We start from the raw sequence: 26,291 nt of genomic DNA on the forward strand, positions 1-26,291 counted from the left end.
CCAGTTCCAACCCCAGCACAGCCCTGGGAGCTTCAGCTCCACGGATTTGGGGATTTAGGGAGCAAAACGACTCCATAAATCTCCCCTTGGGGTCTCTCTGTAATGCCAGGTGATGGAGGGAGCTCCACACCCTCCCCAGGTACCAACACACCTCCAGCACAGCCCTGGGAGCTTCAGCTCCACGGATTTGGGGCTTTAGGGAGGAAAAACAACTCCATAAATCTCCCCTTGGGGCCTTTGTGTGATGCCAGGTGATGGAGGGAGCTCCACACCCTCCCCAGGTACCAACACACCTCCAGCACAGCCCTGGGAGCTTCAGCTCCACAGATTTGGGGCTTTAGGGAGCAAAACGACTCCATAAATCTCCCCTTGGGGTCTCTGTGTGATGCCAGGTGATGGAGGGAGCTCCACACCCTCTCCAGGTACTGACACACCTCCAGCTCCAACCCCAGCACAGCCCTGGGAGCTTCAGCTCCATGGATTTGGGGCTTTAGGGAGCAAAACAACTCCATAAATTTCCCCTTGGGGCCTTTGTGTGATGTTAGGTGATGGAGGGAGCTCCACACCCTCCCCAGGTACCAACACACCTCCAGCACAGCCCTGGGAGCTTCAGCTCCACAGATTTGGGGCTTTAGGGAGCAAAACGACTCCATAAATCTCCCCTTGGGGCCTTTGTGTGATGCCAGGTGATGGAGGGAGCTCCACACCCTCCCCAGGCACCAACACACCTCCAGCTCCAACCCCAGGACAACCCCAAGGACTCACCATCCAGGGCTGGGAGAGGGAAAACCACCCCCACCTCACCTAAGGAGTGTATCCTGTGGGATAAATGGCCTGCTAAGACTTCCCACACCATTCTGTACTTAATCCTTTTAGTGAACATGAACCCCCCCATTTTAAAGTCATGTTTTATCCCCATCTCCCTGCTCTGCACTGGGATTTATTGCTCCTGACTCCAGGCAGGGGACTTTTTCCTGGGAAAAGCAGCAGATCTGGACCCAACCCCTCTGGACACACCTGTAAATTCTCTGCTGCCTCACACACTTCTTTTTAAAAGCCTCAGTTTTCCTAAATCTCATTTTAAAATATCCTGTATTAAAAACAGCCCTAAATTACATTTAAAAATGGGAACAACTCCCTCTCTCTCTCTTGCATGTTTTCACTACTTATGAATATTTTAAGGAACTCTACTGCTCAGCAAACACACACACAGAGCACTTCAGAGAAAAAACCATTTGGGATGAATTTTTGATGGAAAAACGAAAGGGCTGCCGTAAGCTCAGTGAAAATAAATCTGGTTTTAGTCATCTCTTTGGGGCTGTTTTCCTCAAAAGAAAAGTAAAAAGCCATTGCCTCCCACTGCACCCACTGGGAATCATTTCAGTGGGAACAAGTACATGGAAATTAGGAGTTCTCTGGGCTGAGGGGACCCCAAACCCAGGAGGAAGGGCCAGGTACCCCCCAGGAGGGTCTGGGGGGATGATTCCAGCCTGGAGAGCTGTGCTGGGGGAGAGCAGAGCCCCATTTCTGCAGCTCTGACCATCTGTGTCTTCAAGCAGAACATTACAGAGTCATCTGTGCTCCTGAGTATCCCAAAATCATGGAATCACAGCATGGTTTGGGTCGGAAGGGACCTTAAAGATCATCTCATTCCATCTCCTTCCACTATCCCAGATTGCTCCAAACCTCATCCAAACTGGCCTTGGACACTTAAAAAAATACTCTCTAGACATCAATCAAAATCAAATCAACCCAAAATACTGTATAGACACCAATGATCTCATTTAACTCCCACCTCATTAGTTTCTTAAACATCTTTTGGGGTTTGGGACTGAAGGCACCGACAACCACCAGTGACAATTTAACTCAAACTCCCATCCCAGCAACCCCAAACCCCCAGCCCTGCCCTCACAGCTCTTATTCAGCCCCACAAACACCTTTTCCCTGTTTATCCCTTCCATTTGCATGGCTCCCTGTCCTTCCACTCCCTTCCCAAAGTCTCGTTTAACTCCCACCTCACTGGTTTCTTAAACATCTTTTGGGGTTTGGGACTGAAGGCACCGACAAACACCGGCGACAATTTAATTCCAACTCCCATCCCAGCAACTCCAAACCCCGAGCCCTGCCCCTGCAGCTCTTATTCAGCCCCACAAACACCTTTTCCCTGTTTATCCCTTCCATTTGCGTTGCTCCCTGTCCTTCCATTCCCTTCCCAAAGTCCCATTTAACTCCCACCTCACTGGTTTCTTACACATCTTTTGGGGTTTGGGACTGGAGGAACTGACAACCACCGGCGACAATTTAATTCCAACTCCCATCCCAGCAACTCCAACCCCCCAGCCCTGCCCCTGCAGCTCTTATTCAGCCCCACAAACACCTTTTCCCTGTTTATCCCTTCCATTTGCTTCGCTCCCCGTCCTTCCACTCCCTTCCCAAAGTCCCACCTCCCTGTCCCAGCCTCCCCTCCCGTGTGACAGCGATCCCTTGCAGTACCCCAGAACGGCCTCTCGCCGCTCCCTCGCACCATTCCTGGCTTCCCTGCCTTCCAAATCCAAGCTGTCGCAGAGCGTTTCCCCCGGAACGAAACCCGGGAAGAGCACCCAGGAGCTCGGGGCAGGGCTCCGACCCACCCGGGTCCTGTCCGGATTTTCTGCCCCTGCTCTCCTCCCGCACAGGGGAGGTTGTTGCAAGCCGGGCATCGAATATGTGAAGCGTATAAAACGCTTCCCGGGGGCAGCCAGCCCTCCTCCAGAGGGGAAAATCAGGGCTCTGTGCAAAGGAATAAGGAAAAAATAAAGAGTTGCACAAGTGCAGCCAACACCTGGGATTTGGGGCACGGCAGCTCCTGCTCCAGACCCTAAACCCTGTTGGGTTCCTTCCTGACAACCACACTCACGGACCCAAATCACCCCCCAGACCCACACTCCTGTTTCAGGCAGATTTTTTGCTCAATGGAGAATTTTGAGATCAATTCTGTTCATTTTCAGCAGGTTGGGGTGTTTGGAGTCACCCAGGTTTTGGTCCTCGGGGCAGGGGGGGATTTCACAGCAAGGTTTTGACTCCAAGGAGCTCAGCTGCCTTTACCAGATGTGCTCCAAGTTGTGCTTAAACCCTTGAGAAAACCCTTCACTGGATATTCCAAAGAAAATCCCAAACCTTCCTAGGAAAACAAAAAAAAAACCCAAAAAACTCTTCCTTTGCCACATCAAGCTGTTCTTTCAATGCCCTGGCAGTGCAGCCAATTCCCACCTGCTTTTCCCAGTCCTCTTAGCAAGATGTTCAGGCACAGGAGATTTATTCTTATTCATCAAGTCACCCCTGACTTTGTTGTTCCCTGGCTCTTTTCCACCCAGAAGGCCCCAGGTTCTCCCCACCACCTCTCCCTCCCCCAGCAAGGCTCCCAAACTGGGGGTCAGCCCCTCCAGGTGATGCCCAAGTCCACATTCACACCCTCAAATCCTCCTGTTTCCTTAGCACACTTTTCCCAAACAACATTAACTCCCGAGGTGACACATTCAGAGACACCTGAAGACCCAAAACACCTGCCCAGGAATTCCCAGCGGGAGTTGAAGCGAATTAAAAAACCCACTCCTTTCCAAACCTCTCCCTCACATCACTCAAGCTCCCAACCCTAGAAAAATAATAAAGAAGATTTCAAAGGAACAAAAGCCTCCCCTCCCTCCACCCTTCGAATCGCGTGGACCCTCCCCGTTTAAAAAACCTAATTTTGAGCCTTTTATGTGTTCAAACCCTCTCTCCCTGGGCGTGTTTTTTTTTGTCCTTTTTTTTTTTTTTAATTTTGCACACAGCTGTCTGTTGTACCTCCTCAAATGATGCCAGATGCTGGGTTCATCAACCCAACGCAGGCAAACAATGCTTGGAAAGCAATTAGAAGCAGCGAGGCTGCACCGAGGCTCATATTAAAATGTGATAACACTGTTCTGGGGGGAATTGCAGAAGCTGCTGCAGTTCTGACATCTCTGGGCTGCCAGGCACAGGCAGCATGGGCTGGAAGTGGGCCCTGATCGAGGAGGGAACACACTGGAATTTATTCCTGGGGTAAAGGAAGGATCAGCCGAGTTGGAACACTGGGAAGGGGTTTTGTTGTTTGAACGCTGATCTGTCCGTGCTCGCCACTGCTTAAGGAAAATTTAAGGGAAAAGGACAGTCCCACTGATCCCTGTGCCTTGGCTGCAGCCAGGGTGGACCCAAGGCTCCAAAAATCAGGAATTAGAGCCGAGCTCCACCCATGTGACACAGTCCAAGGAGCTCCGGGTCGGCTCCAGGCAAACACAGATCCATCAATTGTCCCTGCTACCCAGGAGAAGCCACTGACAGGGCTGGTGACCCCCAGGCACCCTGGAAAGTTTAAATCATCGCCCCCATTATTGAGGAAATGAAGATCAAAGTCGCCATCAGAGCCTCTCCCAGCTCGTTAACAGACATAACAAGGGATGGTCACGGGCCTGGAGAATTTACAGCCCGGCCATGTGTCCACACCTGGAGCCTGACTGAGTTTCAAGTTCAGGTTAAACACGAGCAGGGAGACTGGAGGTCACCCAACAGCCCCTGCTCCCAAGCCAACGGTCCCTGGGAATGCTCTGCCCTTCCCAAACTTTAAAGCTTTTCTGGAGACAGAAGTTCTGCAGGGAAAAAAACTTCCCGGGGCTCGTCCGGGACAATAAATTCGTGCCAGAACCATCACACACTTCGTGGTCTTTGCTCTCCAGGGTGAGGAGAAATGAGCTTGTGCTGCTCAGCACAGCCAGCCCAGCCTCTGCCACGGCCTCAGAACCGCCACACTGCAGCTTTAAATTCACTTAAATTTCAATTTAAAACCACACACACATCCAACCCCTCCCACCCCTCAGGCTCATCCCCCTCCTTCCCCCGTGGGACTCACCTCGGGGTGCAAAAGTCAAGTGGTACCTGAAAGATCAAAGAGAAAAAAAGAGTGGTTAACACACGTTATTCTCTCAGAGATCTGTTCCAGCCTCATGGACAAGTGACAGAGGGGAGAATCCTGCCAGGAACCCACAGAATGGGCGACACAAATTCCAGGTAGGAAGCTCCAGGAGGAATTGGGATGTCCCATATCCCTGTCCAAGGTTGGCTTGGAGCAACCTGGGACAGTGGAAGGTGTCCCTGCCCCTGGCAGGGGGTGGCACTGGATGAGCTCTGAGGTCCCTCCCAGCCCATTCCATGATTTTGTGAACTCCCATCCACTGGAAGGGGTCTCCTTCTCCAAACACGAAGGTTTATGGGACCTTTTGCTGCACAGCCTGAATTAAGGACTTCCAAAGGTCCCTTCCAACCCAAACTATTCCCTGCCCTCGTCTCACACCTCTCCTGCAGCAGCAGCACCACAGAGGGGGCAACACACGCCCTGCCCAGGCCAAAAAAACCTCATTTCTTCCCCTCCCTCACACTTGGGGCTCATCTTGGGCTGAAATCAGAGTCATTTTAATAAAGGAACGAGCACTGGGGAGTTTTGGAAGCGGATCAAGGGCCGGGGATAAACCACAAAGTGACCCATTCACAGGCAAGATGTGTAACAAAGGCTCGGTCTATAGGCACTGGTGGCAAGAATCCAGTGTGTAAAAATCCAATCAATTTGTTTTCCTCATTAAAAAGCTTTCATGAAGAAAATGATTTAACACAAACATCCAAGCTACTGACGCAGATTAATTAGGAAACAACGGCGGAATCCTGATTAAGGGGCCTAATATTTATTTGACTTGTTTGCTTTGGACGAAAAGAGAAAAATTAAAGGACGTGCAGAGGCAGAAGAAACTTTGCTGGGTGATAAATAACAGCTGTGTGATGGAGGGAAGAGCCACACCACTGTGCTCTGGGCTGCACGTTCCTCTGGGCCTTTGGATGCTCCTGGTTCCCAAATTCTCCAAGGAGCTCCTTCCTCTCCCATCCTACATTTTCTCCCCCGAGCCCAGAGAGGCAACACCCACCCACCCGAGGTCAGGGCTGTCACAACAGCAGCTCCACCTTTTGCTTTCCAATCAGCTTTACCTGTTATTCAACCTTTGCTTTGAGGTTTCAATCATTTATTCAACGTCTGAGCCGAGAAACCTCCACCCCGGGCTCTGCCAGAGCTCCCCCAAACCCCCCAGCCCCGAGAGCTGAAATACTTTTGTCTCCTGAACAGACAAGGACGGCGAAAAAAATCCCTTCTTCCTCCGTGAACTTTTGTCTCTTGTGCTTGAGAGACTGTCCTAATCTCCCCTGCACATGTTTTAGTGATAACATTTACTGCACCGGGGCCAAAATGATTTTCTGTCACTTGCAATTCCAGTTCAATAAAAGTATAAGAGCTTTGTTTCTAACCTCTGTCATTTTTAATACAGTAAAATGGCTTAAAAAAAAAAAAAAATGTAAAATTGAGTTCCATTTCCTCCCGGACCAGCAAAGCCCATGTTAAGCTTTGCTCTGATCAAATTTAAGGTAAGGGGGGGGGGGGGGAAATACCAAAAACATGCTTGGCTTTGGCCTCTTTTTTTTTTTTTTAAGCATAAGGAAACAGTCAAAAAATTCTAATCTCATCAGATCAGGATATGTCTTTAATCTCCAGCTTTGATCATTTGCACTCTGGAAAGGCTTAAGCAGAGAATGAAAGTTTAGTTTAAAATTTAATCGGGAGTGGGAGGAAAATGGTCTTGTTCTTACAGAAGATGGAAGAGTAATGACCCAATTCCTTCCTCTGCCACTGACTGCATGGAAACCTTGAATAAATTACTGACCTCAGGAGTGCAGAAGGTACTGAAAATACTGTGGCATCACATCCAAGTATTTTCACTCCACAGAGTTTTTCTTTCCGCTGGTGTTTTGTCCAAGAGAGGGCGGGGAAAGCACCGCTTTGTGTTTCCCCCACCCCTTCCTGGAGGCAGCCTCAGCTAATCACCAGGTTCTCTTCTCTCCATTTTCACAGGTGGCCAAAATATTCGTTTCTTTTTTTTTTTTCCTGCAAGAAACGCGACTATTGGGGCAAAACACCCGTTTTTGCTTCAACCAGCTCAGGGGTTAATTCAAAAACAGCCGCAGCCCCGAGTCCTGCGCATGATAAAATCAGAATAAATCGCGTTTCTGTGCGGCACAGGAGGAGGAACTCGCTCAGCAGCAGCAGGTTCTCACCTCGGGGCCGTTCTCCAAAGTGCGGAGCTTGAGGCCAATTAACGCTTTTGTTCCCAATTAACACAGAGGAGCGGGTTACTCAACACGCCCATCTGTGGGCAACAGGCACTTACACAACATTTCCTCCTCCAGCTCGGCAGGTTTGCCCCCAAAGCTGCAGCCCAGTAACATCTCCCAGCAAATAATTACAAATATCCTGTAATTGCTCCACACACATCCCCCCCCCCCGAGCCAGCTGAACTCAGAAACCAAAGGCCTGCTCCTTCTTTAGTCTGGGCTCAGCTTGACATTTTCATCCTTAATAAACAGGTTTTTAGGTCTCACAAGCACCAGCAAAAGCTCCTCCCTCGTTTTGTTAACGAGAGAGTTTGGGAACAGGGGATGGATTTGGTCATGGCTTGACTGTTTCTTTTAAGCACATGATTAAAAAGGCTCCTGTGCCCTAGAAATAATCCCCCAAGAGGAAAATCTGTTCAAGGCCAGGCTTGGAGCAACCTGGGAGAGTGGAAGGTGTCCCATGGGATGGAACTGGATCATCTTTGAAGTCCCTTCCAACCCAAACCATCCCGGGATTCCATGGAACCAAAGCAAAGAGCTCTCAGCCCTACAACAGGAAGGTTCAATTCACACACCAGACCCTAAAAAAGCAGAGGGGAAACGGGGGGAAAATCTCCTGCCAAAGGATGAACAACCTGGAGCAGAACGAGCCCCCCGTGGAATCCTCAGGGATTTTTGGTGCTTTATGTGCAGGGAGGAACTCGCCCAAAAATGTCTCATTTCCACTACAAAGCCCAAGGACTTGTGATGTGCTGCCAGGAGCCATAACAAGAGACATCCCACGAGCATTTCCCCCTCAATGGGGGGAAATTTTCCCAACAAACCACCCACCTCTCCCACCTCAGCCCTGTTTCAGAAGCCACAGATTTGTTCTGCTCCAAAAACACCGACTGTTTGTGGAGCCCCTGGGGATCCACCCTCAGCAGGCAAACACAGGGACTCTTCCCCTGGGAATGTTCATGCTCTTTGCTCCTGGAAAACAGACTCCAGTTCTAACCCAGACCCAAGGAAACTGCAGCTGAGCTGTGCCAGCAGAGCCCTGAGGGGCAGTTCCCACGAGCAGGAGCAGAAGGAAATGCTGCTGAGGAGGGAGATGGAGGCACAGAACAGGCAGGGCTGCCAGAAAACCTCCTTCCCAACAGGAACCCTCCGCCCTCCAGCCTGGAAACACGACTGGTGATGTGCTGGAAGGAGCAGAACCTTCTGCTGCCTCCCAGGAGGGAAGGCTGGTTCCTGGGCCTGGCTCACAAATCTCATCTTTGCACTGATTTGGAACAGCAGCAACACCAGGAGCATCAAATTGGCACCTGGGAGGTTGGAAAATGAAGTTCTCCAAATCCTCCCCCCCTCCTCCCAGGTCTGCTGTGGGATGGATTCACCTCCAGGAACTGGCTTTTCATCCCGGGGACAGTGATGCTTCCAGGGCTGGCCAAGCAGAAAAAGTTACTGTAACACTCCCATCACATCACCAGCAGGGTTTAAACCAAGGAAACACAGAAATATCCCTTCCTGCTCCAAAAGGAAGGGCTGGCAGAGCCCTGGGATACACAGGGGTGGAACTCCCCCCTGGGTCAGTATTTCCCCTGCCACACCGGGTCGAGATTTGCCCTCTGGTGCAAGCACAGGACTTGGGTTTCCTTGGAGCACCAAGATAATTTGGTTTTATTCCTGCATTTCCAACCTTTACACAACTCAAGCAGATCTACCCCAGGCCCTTCATCCTCTGCTGTTGTCATGGGGAGAGTCACAAATCCCAGAGCCCAGAAATCCAGGAAAATCCATAATTAACACACGCCCTCCTCCCAGCCACAGAAAGCTGCTGACCAGCAGCAGTAAATCAGGCATCAAACCTGCTCCATTTGGGGCCAGGAGCAAAAAAAATCAGTGTCTGAAATCTCAGTGTTAAGCAGGGGGTCAAACTTGATGGGCATAATGGTCTCTCTGCAGCCCTAAAGTCTCTAAAAGTCTAAACCCCACTTTCCTCTCAGACTCAATTGCAGCAGGAACCATAAAGTCAAGTCAGGTTTCAATCAAATTTCCTGTATTTTCCTGTCCAATTAAGAACACTAATATCACCACAGATGTCATTAAATTAGATATTTTTGAGACAGCCTAATTTGTTCGTCAGGTTTTAATGTTTGGAGAGGAAAAATAATAATAATAATAATAATAAAAAAATCAATGCTGTACAAGATTTCAAGCAGGGAAAAAAAAAAATAAAACGAGATGAAAATGGGAATTGGGGAGCTCAACCATTAGCAAAGCCAGTTAGAAACCACTTCAAATGCATTTCTCAGCTAAATGTTACACGGGAGCAGCAGCAGCAGCAGCGAGGCAAAGACTCTGGTTACAGGGTTTCAATCATTTCCAGGGCTCGGGTTTCAGATTAACAAGGAAATGGAAGGGGGGGAAACAGGGGTAATTTTATCAGCTGGGATGGAAAACGATGCAAATGATGGCAAAAAGCCTGAGCCAGGAGGCACCAAAGGGAATTAAAGGGGCAGAGGGAAGGGCCACACTCAGTACAGGTAGAGGAGAAAAGCAGGTGGGGGGGGTGGGATGGAGAGGGAGAGAGAGAAATCCAGGTACAACAACTCCAGCATTGAAGAGGAGAGACACTGCTGCCCTGGAAGGGGAAAGGATCTTTCCTTCTTCCCTTCTGGACCTTTATTGGAGGGAGAGGAGATTTGATCCAATGTAAATATTGCTTTACCATAGGAGAGAGATGGTTAGAATTGTGTATATAATGTATTATAATAGTTATTTGTGTGATAATTGTAATAAAATTCCCTTCCCCCTGTATTGAGTCTGGGAAACCCCTCTCGCACTGTGGTGAGTTGTGGGAGGGGGGCTTGGACTTGGAAATTGGATTTTTGGGGGTCTCAAACCACCACAGTGGGATAAAGCTGAGCTGGATTTGTGTCCCTGCCACGCTGACACTGAGAATTCCTTCTTAAAATAAGGGGGAGGGAAAGAAAATCCCATCCTGAGATTATGGGATAAATCAGGAATATCCTCCCAGAAATCCAGAAAAGAAATCCAGTCAGCAGGGTCGGGATTAAACCCTGGAACCCCCAGGAATGCCCAGGAATTCCTGTGCTCCCAGAGCAGGGCAGGAGAGGCTTCACATCCCCATCAACACCCTCTGGGGGGTCCCCAAACCAACCCCCCCCCTCAAAGTGCTTTAGGGGCAGAGGGAAGGGCCACGCTCAGCCCAGGTAGGGAAGAAAAGCAGGTGGGGTGGGATAAAACTGAGCTGGATTTGTGCCCCTGCCACGCTGACACTGAGAATTCCTTCTTTAAAATAACGAGGGGGGAAGAAAATCCCATCCTGAGATTATGGGATAAATCAGGAATATCCTCCCAGAAATCCAGAAAAGAAATCCAGTCAGCAGGGTCGGGATTAAACCCTGGAACCCCCAGGAATGCCCAGGAATTCCTGTGCTCCCAGGGCAGGATGAGGAGAGGCTTCACATCCCCATCAACCCCCGCCCCAAACCAACCCCCCCACCCCAACCTGCACCAACATCTCCCCCCCCCGAGGGCAAAACCAACCCGAGCAGCTCATTTTTAGGCTCAAAAACGCGAATTAACCCCCCAATTGCCCGGCGCTGAAGCGACAGGGACTCGCCTTTTTTTTTTTTTTTTTTTTTTTCCCCCTCCCCTTTCAGAATAAATCTGTATTTAATGGAAGCGCGAACGAAACCCTGCTCAGCGAGATCGTTTCCTCGCCGAGCGAATAAATTCCAGCTCTCGGAAGAAGGAGGAGGAGAAGCAGCACTTTGCCTAATTAAGGACAATGCGGTGGGGCCGCGGTCCGGCCCCGGCGTTAATGGGCGCAGCTCAATTATCTGCCCATCAGGTCACCTCCTTAAATCCCTTTTTATCTCGGTATCGCACATTATTCAGCGTAATGAGCTCAATATCGGGAGGAATTACGGGCAGCACATTTACCCTAATGAAGCAAAATTACCCTGAAATCGCATTTTCTTTCGTTTCCACCTCGAAAAACTTTCGAATCGGGTCGAAAAGTGAAGTGATAAATGCAGTTAATACGGGCAGAGGTTTATTAAAACAGGCCTGTTTTCCCCCCAAACCCGACCGTTTCTGCAGGTCAGACTGAAGGAGAGGATGGAAACACGTCCCCAGGCCCCTCTGGATTCTGCTCAGCCTTGAAACACTTCTCTTTTATTTCTCTTTCTTTTTTTTACTCCCTAATAAGTCAAACCTCTTCCACTTTCTTATATGGAAACCCTGGCCTGGCAAATTTTTTTCCTAATAATCTCTTTGTATTTATTTATATATATATTTATATATATATTTATATTTACATTATATATATTTGTGTATTGTATAATATATATTATAATAATATTATATATATATTATATATATTATTATATATACTATATATATAATATATTATAATATTATTATATACTTTATAGTCTTCATATATCATCAAATATATCATTCAAACATTATTCATGTATTATTCAAATGTTTATATAAACAAATGTCAGATAATTCAAATGTATTAACATTCCATATATTAATGTATAGAATTATTAATAATTAATTATTAACATGTAGAATTATTCTATTCTACACTAGATTATAATATATTTACATTTAAATTTACTATATTTCAATAGAATTTACAATGACATTAGGATGTATATAAATACACTGTATAATTTAAATATGTGTATAAAATATATATGTATATATAGGTACACAAAATATTTGTATTATATACAGATATTAATTATATATATAATATTTGTATTATGTACAAATATTAATTATATATAATATTTGTATTATATACAGATATTAATTATATATACACATAAAATATTTGTATTATGTATAGATATTAATTATTCTATATATTTATTTATATCTATTTATGTTTTATATATGTTTATATATATAATGGTTGCATGTAATATGTTTGGTTTATATGTTTATTTATGTTAATTTTAATGTATTTGTTTATTTTAATACACATTTCTTGCCCTTGGCAGGCCAGGACATCACCTGGAAGTGTCCAGCACGGGAGGATTTTCATCCCAGAGTTCAAAGACAATGACAGCCCAGCGTTAGCAGTGGGAAATGTTGCCACCAGTTGAAGGAGGATCAGAGAACAGGGCAGTAAAAATGAGCTTTGGGGGTTGTTCTCCAGGGGGGAAGAGCCTCTGGATCAGGGCTGGGTCACAGGATTGGGCCCCCCTGGATCTGTGTCACTGTCCTGTCCCAGCAGAGCAGGTTCCAGGCAGAGTTTTGGTGTCTATTTGGGATTTCCTGGTGGGTGCATGAGGAGAACTGACCCCGAATTAAAGCCCTTTCTCCTGATCCCTGTGATCCACCCCAGCCCTGCCCCGCTCTCCTTTCACCACTGTTACATTTCACCTCGGGGAGAAGGAAAAAACAGCAAGAATTTGGGCAAACTCCCCTTCCAGCAGGAGTTTAAATGACTGGCTGACTCCCAGGAGCTGCAGGAACTCTCCATCTCCATGGTTTTTCCCCCCAGGAAATCCCATTCTCCCCCAGCTCACCCCCCGCTCCAGAAACATCCAAACCCTGAGCTGAGCTCATTAACAGCCACAAGACTTTTTGGGTTTTTTTTGGTTATTGCTCTTGCCAAAGGACAAGAACGAGCTCGTGCCCCCGAGCAGAGTCATGGATCCGATGCAATCCCAGGGGTGGGAATTCTGGGAACAGCAGCAGAGCCCAAGGAACAACTCCAGACAAACCCTTGGCACCGACGGACAAACAGAAGCCCCTGACAACTTTCTGGGGGGTTCTGGAAGACAAGCAAAACTCTTCCCCAGCCCCACATCCCCCCACCTCGAGGCAAAGCTGCTTTTTAAGCTCTGCTGGGACAGGACAGTGACACAGATCCAGGGGGGCCCAATCCTGTGACCCAGCCCTGATCCAGAGGCTCTTCCCCCCTGGAGAACAACCCCCAAAGCTCATTTTTACTGCCCTGTTCTCTGATCCTCCTTCAACTGGTGGCAGCATTCCCACTGCTAACACTGGGCTGTCATTGTCTTTGAACTCTGGGGTGACAATCCTCGTGCTCTTTGAACTCTGGGATGAAAATCCTCGTGCTCTTTGAACTCTGGGATGAAAATCCTCGTGCTCTTTGAACTCTGGGATGAAAATCCTCCCGTGCTGGACACTTCCAGGTGATGTCCTGGCCTGCCAAGGGCAAGAAATGTGTATTAAAATAAATTCTTGGTGGTTTTTTTTTTTCTCCTGGAGGGTCAGGGGTGACTCTAACGTGAACAAGCACTCAGGTTTTGTGTCTCCATGGGAGAGGAGCCCTATAAAGACCTGCCAGCCAAATTCCAGGAGCAGTCACTGAGCCTGGCTCGGGATGAAGCTCTTCCCTCCCGGACACACACACGTGTCTCTCCTCAGCAGCCGAGCACTTTACTCATGTTCCATTATGAACCCCAAGAATGAAACCCTACCCACACCCCCCAGAGGGCTGCTGGGGGGGAGGCAGGAGCTTCCTGAAGGCAGCAGAGGCTGATGGTTTCCTGCACACCCGCCACAAAAGCCACAGGAAGCTCCCCAAGGAGACAAACCCGGCCCCCAGAGCGGGACCCGCTCAGATCCTCTCCCATCAAACCATCCAGTCGTCCTTCCAGTAAATCTCCCACCACAAATCATTGCATTAATGGCCCAGGGCAGCACAGGGATTGTTTGCATCCTCTGCTCTCTCCCCCCTTTCCAAGCAATAAAGCCGAGTCGGGAATCAGCAGCGCCCTGGAGGGTCTTGGCTCAAGGGTCTCACCTTCCCCTCCACGAGCACCTGCAATTTATTTCAATAAGCAGCAGGACTGAGGCCCCACATCTTAACCTGAGCATCCAGGAGGGATTTCACATCACCTCTCCTCATGCAAAGGCTGCTTCACCACTCCCACTGCTTTTTTTTTCCAAAGGCTGCTGCACCGCTCCCACTGCTTTTTTTTTTCCCCCCTTCCAAGCTGATTTGGTTCTAAAAAAGCTTCATCCCAAATTGTACCCTCAGGCTGAGGAAGGGCTAAGAGGAGCCAAGGCTGAGCTCTGTGTCACAGCATCAGCCCCAGGACCCAAAGGGCTGCTCCTTTTTTGAGCAAATCAAAGCCAAACAACCCAGAAGTCCACGGAACAACAGCCCCAGCAGCACCTTATCCCACTTCTCCAGCCCCATTCACAGCTCTGACAGCACAGGAAGACAGAGACCACCTACCCCAGGAGGCAAGAACAACCCAGAGCTCCCCACTTTGCCAGCTGCCCTCCCACATTTACCAAGTTTGGTGCTATTTGGGTTTAATTCCTTAAAACCAGACCCAGAGCTGCACTTTATGGAGACACAGAGTTGCCCCTTGGGAAGCTGAGTGCCCTCAGGACACTGGGGAAAAAAAGACAGAAAAAAAATTCCAAAAATCTTCCTTGTTGTCTGAATACTTCAGAATCCTGCTTATTTAACTTTTCCCATCCAGGATTCCTGCCTGTAGGAATTTTTCAGGGGAAATCACAGCAGCAAAGAGGCAAATGAGCCCTTTTCCTGCCCCGTCACAGGACGCTGCTGCACCCACACCCCCCCACTCTGCCATCAGACAAAGCTCCAGCCCCCTTTTCCAAAGGTTTCCATCTTCTGCATTCAGCTTGTTTCAATTATTCAGGGCAACCCAGGCTGATAATTACACAGTCCCGAGCTGCTGAGTAAAACTGATGCTTAATTAGCCAGCGGGAAAGATCGATTAAGATCCAGCGGGGTATCTTGCAAAAGTTCTTCAGTGGGACTGCAGGGAATAAAAGTCTGGCTGTGCCCTTCCAAAGGATAAAAATTCTCCTCTTCTCAGGGACTCGACAGCAGTTTTATTTGAACTGGATGCTCGGCTCAGGCAGCCACCCTGAGCTTTATTGTCAGGGCTCAGCACCGAGCGACACAACTCACAGCTCGTAACCAGAGCATCGACAGCGAGCTCTGCATCACATTGCCAGCCAAAAATACAACCCAGCTGAGGCTCAAAGTTTTATTTAAGCCTTGAGCAGCCTGATTTCTGGTTGGGTTTTTTTTTTTTTGGTTTTTTTTTTTTTTTTTTTGTTCCTCAGTTTTCCCCTCAGAACAATGGGAAAAAACAAAAATTAAGTTTGTTTCCTTCATTTCTCCAAATGATGCATCTCGTGTTCTTACTGTTCTTGGAACAGTCCTGAGGACATGAGGCTTTAAAATCCAGGTCTGACCTGGGTTCTAAGTCAATAAATCCCCTTCACTCCTTTTTTTGCTGGATCAAAGTCCAGACAACACGTTTTGGAGCTCAGGAGCCCCCCTGTGAAATGGATACTTTGAGCAGCAAATCCACAGCACGAACCTCTGCTCGCAGTTATTGATTTACCCACAGACTTAAGTGATGGATTTTCTCCACAAAAAACCCTCTCTGCAACAAGGGAGAAGGAGGAACAGGAGAGGATCAGAGACCCCACATGAAAAGAGCTGCACACTCACAGCCCAAGGCATCATTTTTTCACTTCGAAACGCACAAATTCCAAATAAAATAACGACAATTTTCCAGACAACCATAAACTGGTTAACTGGGAGTGTAAAAACCAGTGGTCTTATTACACCAAGCCCTGAATGTCCATGGATTTTCAAAGCATGGGGCCAACTCTACCAGCACAAAGTACCCCAAGATGTGCCACCGTTCTGAAGAGAGGAATTCAGAGAACACTGACCTGGCTTTGACTCTCTGGAAGGCCAGAAGAATCTCATCCCTCTGCTCCCTGGCTTCAGCACTCAGGTTCTCGTTCTGCAGCCCTTCTGCCAGGTAGTCCTCAGCATCTGGGGGAGGAGGAATTACAGGTTAAAACTCAGAGATCCTTAAAACTCAGAGATCCCTGTTCCTGGCTAAGAAACCCGGAGCCCTCGAGGCACCAGCCCAGTCTGAGCTAAACACAGGTCAGTCTGAGGACTTGATTTGGAGAAGTGAAGCCCTGGAAGTGATTAAAGAGGATCTAAATGTTGCCTGTGATGACAGAGCTTCTCTCTAATTGCAACAGTATGTAAGGCAAATAAACAAGTGAAAAGAAACTTTTCACTTTGGCGAACTTTTCACTTTGGAAACTTTTCAGTGCTGGCAAAAGCAGAAGAGAGGATGAGGAAGGTGAAGTGAAAACGTGACCAGACCAAGTTCAACCCCACCTGCCTCTGTGCTGCCCCAAACCCTAAAGATCTGCTGCTGTGAAAGGCTTTTGGCATTAAAGACACAGGAGTGGTTCTCCCGTTCAGGGAGGATCCAAAGCATTCCTAAAACCAGTGCAAGGTATCCACTAACACTCCAAAATCCCCCTGATCTGGGATTTTTCACCCTGAAAACCAGGTGGGTCGTGCACTTGTGTCACAAGGTGGGTTCTCCCGCAGGGTTGTTGCTGGACTCCCACCACCCTGTGCCTGCTCAGACAACAGCAAACACAACAGTTCTCCCACCTGGAAAAACCACATCTGTGTGCAGAAATCCACCCTGAACCGCCAGACAAAAAGGATTAAGCGCCTTCTATTTGCATAAATATTTATGTTCTTTAGGGGAAACCGAAAGGAAAACCAACAAGCTCAAGAAAAACCAACAAACTCGTGGAGAACAAAACAGTTCCACCCCCACCTGCTCTGTGCAGAGCCCCAGCCTCGTGCCTCACTCCTCCTTCAGCAGAGGAAAGATTGGCTTCATTCAAAGCTCTGCTGTTGTACATCCACAGGCCCCTCCAACCTTTAACTCCCACCCCACGCTGTGCCACTAATGTCAGTTTAATATCCTGCTTGCAAGGACTTCCAGCTCCTTCTGCTTCAGCTGCCAGCCCGGTGCCAGCAGCGTTTAGCACAGCCCAGGCACCTGCAGAGCTCCTCAAAAATCAGCTCCCCCACCTGCAGGCACGTCTCAAGATCAGAATGCCACGGGAGAAATCAAAGGGGTTTTTCTGTTAAAAATGTGATTCCTCGTTTCTTTTTTGCTGCCTGTTTGTGGTACGCTCAAAGGTTTAGAGCAGGGGAAGGGGGGGGGGGAAATAAAAAAAGAGGTTTTTGAAGTGAAGGTCACGAGGAAGGACGGGGAGGGGGAGCAAGGCTGGTGCTTGGGCATCCCCCAGGAACAGGGCCCTCTTCCTTGGCTTCAGAGGGGCAGGGGGACTCAGCTCTGCCCACAGCAGCCTGGGAAGGAGGAGTGACTCCACACTGTAACAGCCCAGTTCTCCTTTTGGGGTTTATTCAGCTGAAAGCACCAGTTGCCATGGGAGCACCTGCTAATTACCACATTCCTGCCAAATGCAGATTCCTCCAGGTCCTCACCAGCTCCTGCCTCTGTGTCCCTGCCTTTCCTCCTCCCAGGAGGGCTCCTGACCCCCGGGAACCAGGTCTGAGCCCATCAGCCACAGCCACCCCTTCCCAGGGGAGAAACAACCCCAGGAGATCAAAATATCCAAGCCCAGCCCCTCCAGGGTGGGGATGAGACTGTTCCCAAGGGCCTGGGGGGACAGGACAGGGGGAATGGCTTCAAACTGACACGGAGGAGGGATAGATTGGATATTTTAGGAAGAAATTCCTCCTGGGATGGTGGTGGAACAGGTTGCCCAGAGAAGCTGGGGCTGCCCCATGGAGGTGTCCAAGGTCAGCTTGGACAGGGCTTGGAGCAACCTGGGATAGTGGAAGCACCCCCATGGCAGGGGGTGGGACTGGACGAGCTTTAAGGTCCCTTCCAACCCAAACCATTCCATGATTCCCTGAGCCACAGCCCCAGCAGATGGACAGCAACCCTCGAGCACAGCATCACTCCCAACCCCACACCCACGTCCAGCAGCAGTCTGGGAGCTCCAGGAGCACAGAGATTCCAGGCAAAAATGCCTGTTCATACAAACTCACTGCTGGTGATTTAACCCTGGGGTAGGACCCAGGCTTTGCCAATCCCAGGTCAATCTTCTAATCCTGAGGCTCAAATTCATTTTCGGCCCCTCCCTCTGCACTTTTAATTGCACCCCCAAGGGACTGGACCAGCTTAGGACAGGCCTAAAGATGCTGGGGCTTAAATCACAAATGCCACAGAAAGCACCCAAGCACATCTATCTAAGCCCAAAGAGCAGAACTTGCTCTGAGGAGCCTCCCTAAGAACAGATGAGGCCGAGGGGACAATTTATCCTACACGAGCATAAAAAAACAAGGCAGTGGAAATGGCCCAGCAAGAGAAGCTACAGGCAGGAAAAAAAATACAGTGAGAGAACAGGCGAGGAAAACAAACTGCTCCCAGAACTGCTGCAAATCCCAGTTACACCCCCCGTGTCATTTTTAAGCTCAGATTAACTCCGTGAGCGCACGATTAGCCCCTAATACAGCGTTTACTTACTGGGATGTCAGCCCAGATCAGCTGCTGGATAAGTTATAGGAGGAGCTGGGTCGCTCCTGCAGAGGAGGCAGAGCCCCTTTCCCAGCCAGCCCCGATGTTTATAGCAGCAGGAAATGAAAAAGAAAAGCCCTGGCCATAAACTCTCCAAGTGGCTCAGGAAGAGCAATGTGTGAGCAGCTCGAGAGTAAATCACCCTAATGTTGGTTTTACTGCTTGTCAGTAACGTTAGAGCCTTGATGTTTATGGATTGGCTCTCCCAGATCCACTCGGAAAGTTCACAGGACTCTCCTCCTCGTTTCCTGAGGCTAAAAAGGTAAAGAGAGAGAGGAGAAAAAAAAAAAACAAACCAGTGGAGATTTCATCAAGTGTTTCAGGGGAGCTTCTAGAGGTGATTGCAGTTCTCCACTTTAATCCTGCAGGAGATGCCCAGCATCCTAAGAATTATGTCACAACCACTGAGAGTCCAGGTAGCAAATAACCTTTTAATGGCAGCACTAAATTCTGGGAGTTAATCAGCACTCAGTGAGCAGAGCTGAGGGGGATTAGGGTGCCCTGGGTATTCTCTCCACACACACACACACCTTCACAGTTGGTTTTTTCAACTCCTTTCTACTCCTCTGCCATCAGAAATCCCACAGCCCTGGTGCAGTGGAACCAATCCCACAGGATCCAGGCAAGGGAATGCTGAGCCAACCAGCCTGTTCCAACACTTCACACAATCCCCCTCCTGCAGTTGATCACCTCAGCTGGCTGGGAAAATGAGTTTAAAAAATTTCAGGACATTGAGAGCAGATACCCTGAGCTTCCCTGGGACTGCAGTCATGTTTCCAGGACGTGTCCCAGAACAGGCAGGGATTTGGGAAGGTTGGTTGGATCATCTCATCCCACCCTGTCTAAATAAATCTGTGACCTATTTATTGCACAAGGTGTTCCTTGAGCTCTTCTGGAAGCTCAAGAAAAAGGATGTTTTAATTGTGAAACAATATTTTACGGGTGGGCCTTCCAGCTTTTGGGGGGGGGGGGCTGAGGGAGAGGAAACCTTGGGAAAAGAAGGAAACCTTGGGAACAGAAGGAACTCTCATCCATCCTCCTGCACTGGACTCAGTGGGACAATTCCCTGTGCAAGGAACAAGAGGGGGGAACCTTCCCAAAATTTCAGCTTCCAAGTCTCAACCCCAGTTCCCTAATATTTAAATTTTGGAGCTGCTCATTGTGCTGCTGACTGGGGCTCCCCAGCCCTCACCAAACAGCATTTCAGGGTCTATTTTTCCATCATCTCTGCCCTTACCCACCCCCAGCTTTGCTTGGTGCTCCTGGTGCCCAAACTCCACCAGGAAAAGCAGCTTTTCCAGCCCCACCACCCGAAACCAAGAGGCTCAAGGAGGCAGGTGAAGGGCAGGGAACCTGATTGACTTTGCTCCTCCGAACAGAACCAGCAGCACTGTGTTTGGCAGAGATATATCACATTTTTAGAGCTGCCTTGTCAGCCTTCAGGAGGAATCTGTGCTGGCAAATATGAAACACTCTTTAAAAAAATGAAAAAAAAAAAAAAAGGGCAGTTTGAAGAGAGACCTGACTGAGCCAATCTGTATATATATAAATATATATATAATCCGCATATATATAATATATAATACCTGTATATATAAATATATATATAACCTGTATGTATAAAAATATATATATAACACCTGTATATATAAACATATATATGTAACCTATATATATAAATATATATATAACCTATATATATAAATATATATATAACCTATATATATAAATATATATATAACCTATATAAAAATATATATATAACCTATATATAAATATAAATATAACCTACATATAAATATATATAACCTATATATAAATATATATAACCTATATATAAATATATATATCCTATATATATAAATATATATATAACCTATATATATATAATTTGTATACATGAAAATATACATATAATCTGTATACATGAAAATACACATATAATCTGCATATATATAAATATATATATAATCTGTATATATAAAATATATATCTAATCTGTATATATATAAATATGTATATATATATAATCTGTGTATATATATAATTATATTTTTAGATATATATATATATACACACACCTATATCATAGAATAATTTGGGTTGGAAAGGACCTTAAAACCCATCCAGATTCACCCCCTGCCATGGGCAGGGACACCTCCCACCAGCCCAGGTTGCTCCAAGCCCCCTCCAGCCTGGCCTTGGACACTTCCAGGGATCCAGGGGCAGCCACAGCTTCTCTGCCCAACCTGTGCCAGGGCCTCCCCACCCTCCCAGGGAAGGATTCCTTCCCAAAATCCAATCTGCTCTGGCAGTTTGAAGCCCTTCCCCCTTGTCCTGCCACTCCAAACTCCTGGAAATGGTCTCTCTCAAGCTCCTTGTTGGCTCCCTTCATGTACTGAAAGGCCACAATTAGGTCACCCCAAAACCTCCTCTTCTCCAGGCTGAGAATATATAATATATATAAAATTATAAAATAATAAATAAAATATAAATATATATAAAAATCTATATAAAATCCATCAGCCTGCAGAGCTGGAAGCCTCCTCAGCCACTGGAAGGCCTCAAGACCATACAGATTGTTAAAACACAGCAAGTTTGATCCAGAGGTATGTGACATGCAATTAATCTCCATTCATAGCCTGCTCCACCTGTCAGCAAACAAAGGCTGAGCTTTAGGAGGAGATCTGAAGCCTTCAATTAAAAGCAGTCAGCTAACAAGAAAATAATCTAAGTTAAAGGAAGGTGGCAGGTGCAGAAATGAGTTGTTTACAGAAGTGTCAGCCCCGAACAATAAAGGGCTGCACGTCAAAAAATGTGAAAGGCTGAACTTCAGCAGAGCCCTCAGGATTAAAAACCAGAGGAGAAAAAACCTCCACCTCCATCTGGGGCAAGACACGAAGTGTTTGGGAGTGAGATCTGATGGGTTTGGGGGCTCCACAGGGAGGGACAGACACCAGCTGGAAGTTATCAGAGAATCACAGAATCAGCTGGGTTGGAAGGGACCTCCGAGATCATCCAGTCCAACCCTTGATCCAACCCCGCCGTGGTTCCCAGCCCATGGCACTGATGCCACATCCAGTCTGATCTTAAAAACCTCCAGGGATGGAGAATCCACCCCTTCCCTGGGCAGCCCATTCCAATGGCTGAGCACCCTCTCTGCAAAGAAATTCTTTCTAATCTCCAACCTAAACCTCCCCTGGCACAGCTTGAGACCAGGGTTGAGGCTCTCCAGAAGACACATCCCCACGAGCTGCACGTTCCCAGTGGGACTCAACACCAGCACATCTCAAACCAGGAGCCAGCCCTGCCCCAGCCCCAGGGGAAGCTGCACAGGGGGCTCAGTGCAGCCCACGAGCTGCTCCTACCCTTTGTCTCGCCCTAACGATGCTCAGAGGTGGAGCCTCCTCACCTTTCCAGGAAGCTCTCACTGAGGATATATTTTGGCCACGCCAGAAGAAACCTCTCAATCTTCCACACGCTCGGACTCTGGGAGCGCCAGAAAACTCCCCCACCCCTAACACACACACGGACCCACGGGCAGCTCCTGAAAAACAGGGAGCACAGCCCCCAACCCGCCAGGGCAGGGCAGCCACGTGTCCTAAACGCTCGTTAGGGGCAGAGACGGCGAGGCCACACACAACCTGAGGACCCCAAACCATCAGCCTCGCAAAAGAACCCCCCCCAGTCCTTCCACTGCTCCCCCCGACCCAGCCCAGCGAGGTGCAAAAAGCTTTTCGGCTCCTTCCCCCGCAGCCCCGGCGGGTTCCCCCCACTGAGCAGATGAGGGGCCAGGAGGGATTTGCCGTTACCTTCCAGGAGCCTCTGGATCTCCTCGGGGATCATGACACCTGCCAGCTTCCTTCCCACGGGAGCCAAACCTGCCGCGACCGCTCCTGTCCCGGGGGTGGGGAGGGCAGGGACAGAGCGACAAAGGAAGCACAGAGGGCGGGGACACCCCAAAAAAAGAGTAGGAGGAACCGCCGGGCTCTGCTCGGCTACCACCTCCTCCTCTTATAACCTCTGCGGGACCTCCCTTCAGGCAGCCGGGTCACCCAGGTGGTCGCCCAGGTGGTGTCCCGAAAATCAGAGCCCCACCCGAGGAGCTGCCGAGGCCCCCGATCCCCGCCCAGCAACGGCACAGCTGAACCTGCCCCCTCATCAGCCTCTCCATGGGGTGGCATCTCCCTCCAGGAGCTCAACCCAGAGCACCTGGCCCTGGATTAAATCACCTGGCCCTGGATTAAATCACCTGGCCCTGGATTGACCCTCCCGTGCCTGTTCCTGCCGCGCCAGGAGCCGGGGGTTGGATTCGTTCCAGGCTCCCTCCTCTAATTCTAATGCACGGGGGAAGAACGTGGTGCTTTGGCTGCTCTGCAATAAAACTTCCCCTCTTCCTGCCTCCTGCGCAGGAAGGGGGCTGGACTGGAGGAGCTGTTCAGGTTTCTGGCCCGGAGAAAGAACAGGGCTGTGCACTGGGACGTGTTTTATGGCAGCAATAAATGCAAACTGAGCTCTACAAACCAGCAGTGCCACCGCAGCAGGTTAACCCCCAGCCCTGCCTCTGCTCCTCTCCCACAGCAGTGAATCAGCACGACCTCACAGAGGGGGTATCAGTGTTATTTTTTTTATTTTTCATTCTCGCTTTCCCAAATTTCAGGCTCCATGTTGCCAAATCCAAAGGCTGGCTGAAGCTCAGCAGTGATTTCCTGCCCCAGTTTAACATTTCCCACAGGTGAAGTGCTCAGGATTCCGTCCTTCCTTTGCAATATCCTGGCATCAAACAAATATTTATTATTATTATTTTATTATTATTATTGCTCTCCTCCCGCCACAGCAACGATCACGAGCTGGGGAAACAAAATCCAGAGGGTAAAGGAAAATAAAAGTGTGCACTGGGATCTGCCCCCTTGGCTTCAGTGGGATAATGCCACGCTTGGAGGAGGAGCACAATTCCAAACAGTTGGAGGATGGGATTCTTGCAGCTCTCTGGATGCAGCACCTGGATGCAGCAGGTCTGGGATAAAGGAAACACGGGAGAGATTCCAAGGAACAGATTCCAGATTTGCCCAGAGCTGCTTGCTGGGTTCAGTCAAAGCAATCTGGTGGTTCTGGCTCATCTCACACCTGGGAGAGAAGAGCTGTGCTGGCAAAGCCTGGGGTGTGGAGGAGATGGGAGTGCACGAGAGGAGAATGGAGCTGGGCTTGGATCATCCTTGTGGGTCCCCTCCAACTCAGGATGTTCCAGGATTTTAGGAGAGTGATGCTCCTCCACGTGCTGTCAGGGGCCGACGCGCTCTGTGCCCCACTTCCTGACACAAGTGGGTGAAACGAGGCAAAGACTGTTGTGCTTTTAGTTACCAGCACAAATCAGATTAAAAACAGGTACAAAATGAAGCCCAGGCCTTTGTGGGTTTGGCTTTGGGGCCGTGCCAGCGACTCTGGTGTTCTGGAGCAGAAGCAGAACCCCCCCCCCGGAGCAGCTGCCAAATTCTTTTGGGACTTTTTTGGTCGAAATGTGCCTTTTTATGCACGGGCACAGCACCTCACTGCCTGCCATACAAATAACACTTGTCAAGAGGGATGATTTTAATGGAGGAGTGAAGGCACCGTGACCGTGAGCAGCTGATTTACCGGAAGGCTCTGCTCTGTTTTCTGTGTGTTCTCGTGTCTCCAGTCCCTCTGTGAGAACACTGCAGTGGCAGCTGCCACTTGGGGTTCAGTCAGGGAGAAGAGGAGACACTGTGTTTCTTCTCAGTTGCTCTCTAGATCTGGGAGAAGAAAGCCCAGCACTCCTGATCTGAAGCTCATCGCTGATTTCCTGCCCCAGTTTAACATTTCCCCCAGGTGAAGTGCACAGGGTTCCATCCTTCCTTTGCAATATCCTGGCATCAAAACAAATGTATATTATTGTTATTGCTCTCCTCCCGCCACAGTAACGATCACAAGCTGGGAAAACAAAATCCAGAGGGTAAAGGAAAATAAAAGTGTGCACTGGGATCTGGAAGCAGAGCTCATGTCTGACGTCACCCACCCAAACTTCCAGGTTTCCTACTCGGAGTAAATCCAGTTTCTGGCCTTCCCCCTTCACTCCCCTACAGTGACAACACCTCTGCAGCATAATCTGGATTTTAGGACTAGAAATTGTGCATCTGCACTGACATCACCTCTGCAGCTCAACCTGGATTTTAGGACGAGAAATTGTGCATCTGCACTGACATCACCTCTGGAGCATAATCTGGATTTTAGGGCAAGAAATTGTGCATCTACGCTGACATCACCTCTGCATCTTAACCTGGATTTTAGGACTAGAAATTGTGCATCTGCACTGACATCACCTCTACATTTTAACCTGGATTTTAGGGCAAGAAATTGTGCATCTGCACTGACATCACCTCTGCATTTTAACCTGGATTTTAGGACTAGAAATTGTGCATCTGCACTGACATCACCTCTGGAGCATAATCTGGATTTTAGGGCAAGAAATTGTGCATCTCCCCTGACATCCTGCAGCGGATGCAGAGCCCTCAAAGCACAGGAAATGCTGCTGCACTTCGGGGGGGGGCCTTGCATGGGAAATGGCCTTGCTGGAAAGTACAAACAGCTCAGTGCCTGCCCCCTTACCTCTCCCGGTCAGGTTTGGGTTTCATGAGTCAGGATTTAGAAAATGAGGAGGAAAACGTGGGGCTGTGTCAGCTGCCTGAGGCTCTGGCCACGTCTGAGTGGCTCTGGCTGTGTGCAGGAAGCAGTGGCGTGTGTGGGTGGATGTTTATGATGGATCTGTGCTCGTGTTCTCACCTTGAGCTGTTTAGGGATAAATATTTAAACACGGCTGTGTGCAAACCCCAGTCAGTTCATTACACACTGCAAATAAAAGCAGCTGCTCGCTGAGACTGACTAAGTCTAAAAACGAGTTTATAAAGGAATGAACTGGGTCCCTTAGATGGCAGAAACTGCCTTCAGATATGCCAGGGAGATCGATAAAAGCGGATCAATGCAAATCTCGGAGGAAGGAACGTTCCTGAGGCTGCAGAGGAACGACTCGTCTGCCCCACCCCCTGCAGCTCCCACACCAACCCGGGGGCACAGCCCTGGAGAAAAGGCACCAAAAGATACCTGGTCAGCGAGATTTGCCCAAGAGTTAAACTGATTTAACGTATTTGGGGTCTGGGGGGATTTTTCCCCGTGTCAGGGCAGCAGTGAGCGGGTTTGGAGGGGTGGCTTTGCCTTCCTTTGCTGCTTGTGAGAGCAGAGCTCAGAGAAGTGGGGACTTCACAGGAGAAACTTCCTGCTGTCGCAGTTTGTGGCACCACTGAAGCTCCAGATCTTTCCTGCTCGACCCCTGGGATGTGTTGCAGCCTGATTTGGGGGCTTTCACTGCAGAAAGCATTGGGAGCAGCGTCCCAAGGGGAGGCTGGCACCGCTGCACCCTGGGCCACGCATCCATCCCACGGCCCTGGCAGCCACAAACGGGGCCCAGCACCTGCAATCCTGCCCTCAAGCCCTACAGGGACAGGTTTTAAGGCCAGGCTGACCACTCAGCAGCTGTTGTCATTATTAAATCCGTTTTACTGAGGGATGCTGAGACATGGGAGCCTCACCTGCCACGGAGACAACGGTGCTGTTCCCCAAAATCTTTGCACCGGACCA

The 26,291-nt window shown here is 48.8% G+C and overlaps 1 protein-coding gene across 1 annotated transcript in view; it reads right to left on the reverse strand.

The window, feature by feature from the left end:
* Positions 1–22,563, reverse strand: part of LOC116798561 (src kinase-associated phosphoprotein 1-like) — a gene marked incomplete at its 3' end in the record, with an annotated part of 133,423 nt that extends 110,860 nt beyond the window's left edge. Inside the window, exons 1-3 of the mRNA XM_032711061.1 lie at positions 22,454–22,563; positions 15,940–16,045; positions 4,904–4,929 (exon numbers count right to left, since the gene is read on the reverse strand). Coding sequence (XP_032566952.1) covers positions 4,904–4,929; positions 15,940–16,045; positions 22,454–22,487 — 166 coding nt within the window. The remainder of the gene's footprint in view (positions 1–4,903; positions 4,930–15,939; positions 16,046–22,453) is intronic.
* Positions 22,564–26,291: the final 3,728 nt, after the last annotated feature.

The sequence above is a fragment of the Chiroxiphia lanceolata genome, chromosome 26 (assembly GCF_009829145.1).
Source record: "Chiroxiphia lanceolata isolate bChiLan1 chromosome 26, bChiLan1.pri, whole genome shotgun sequence".
Lineage (NCBI taxonomy): Eukaryota > Metazoa > Chordata > Aves > Passeriformes > Pipridae > Chiroxiphia > Chiroxiphia lanceolata.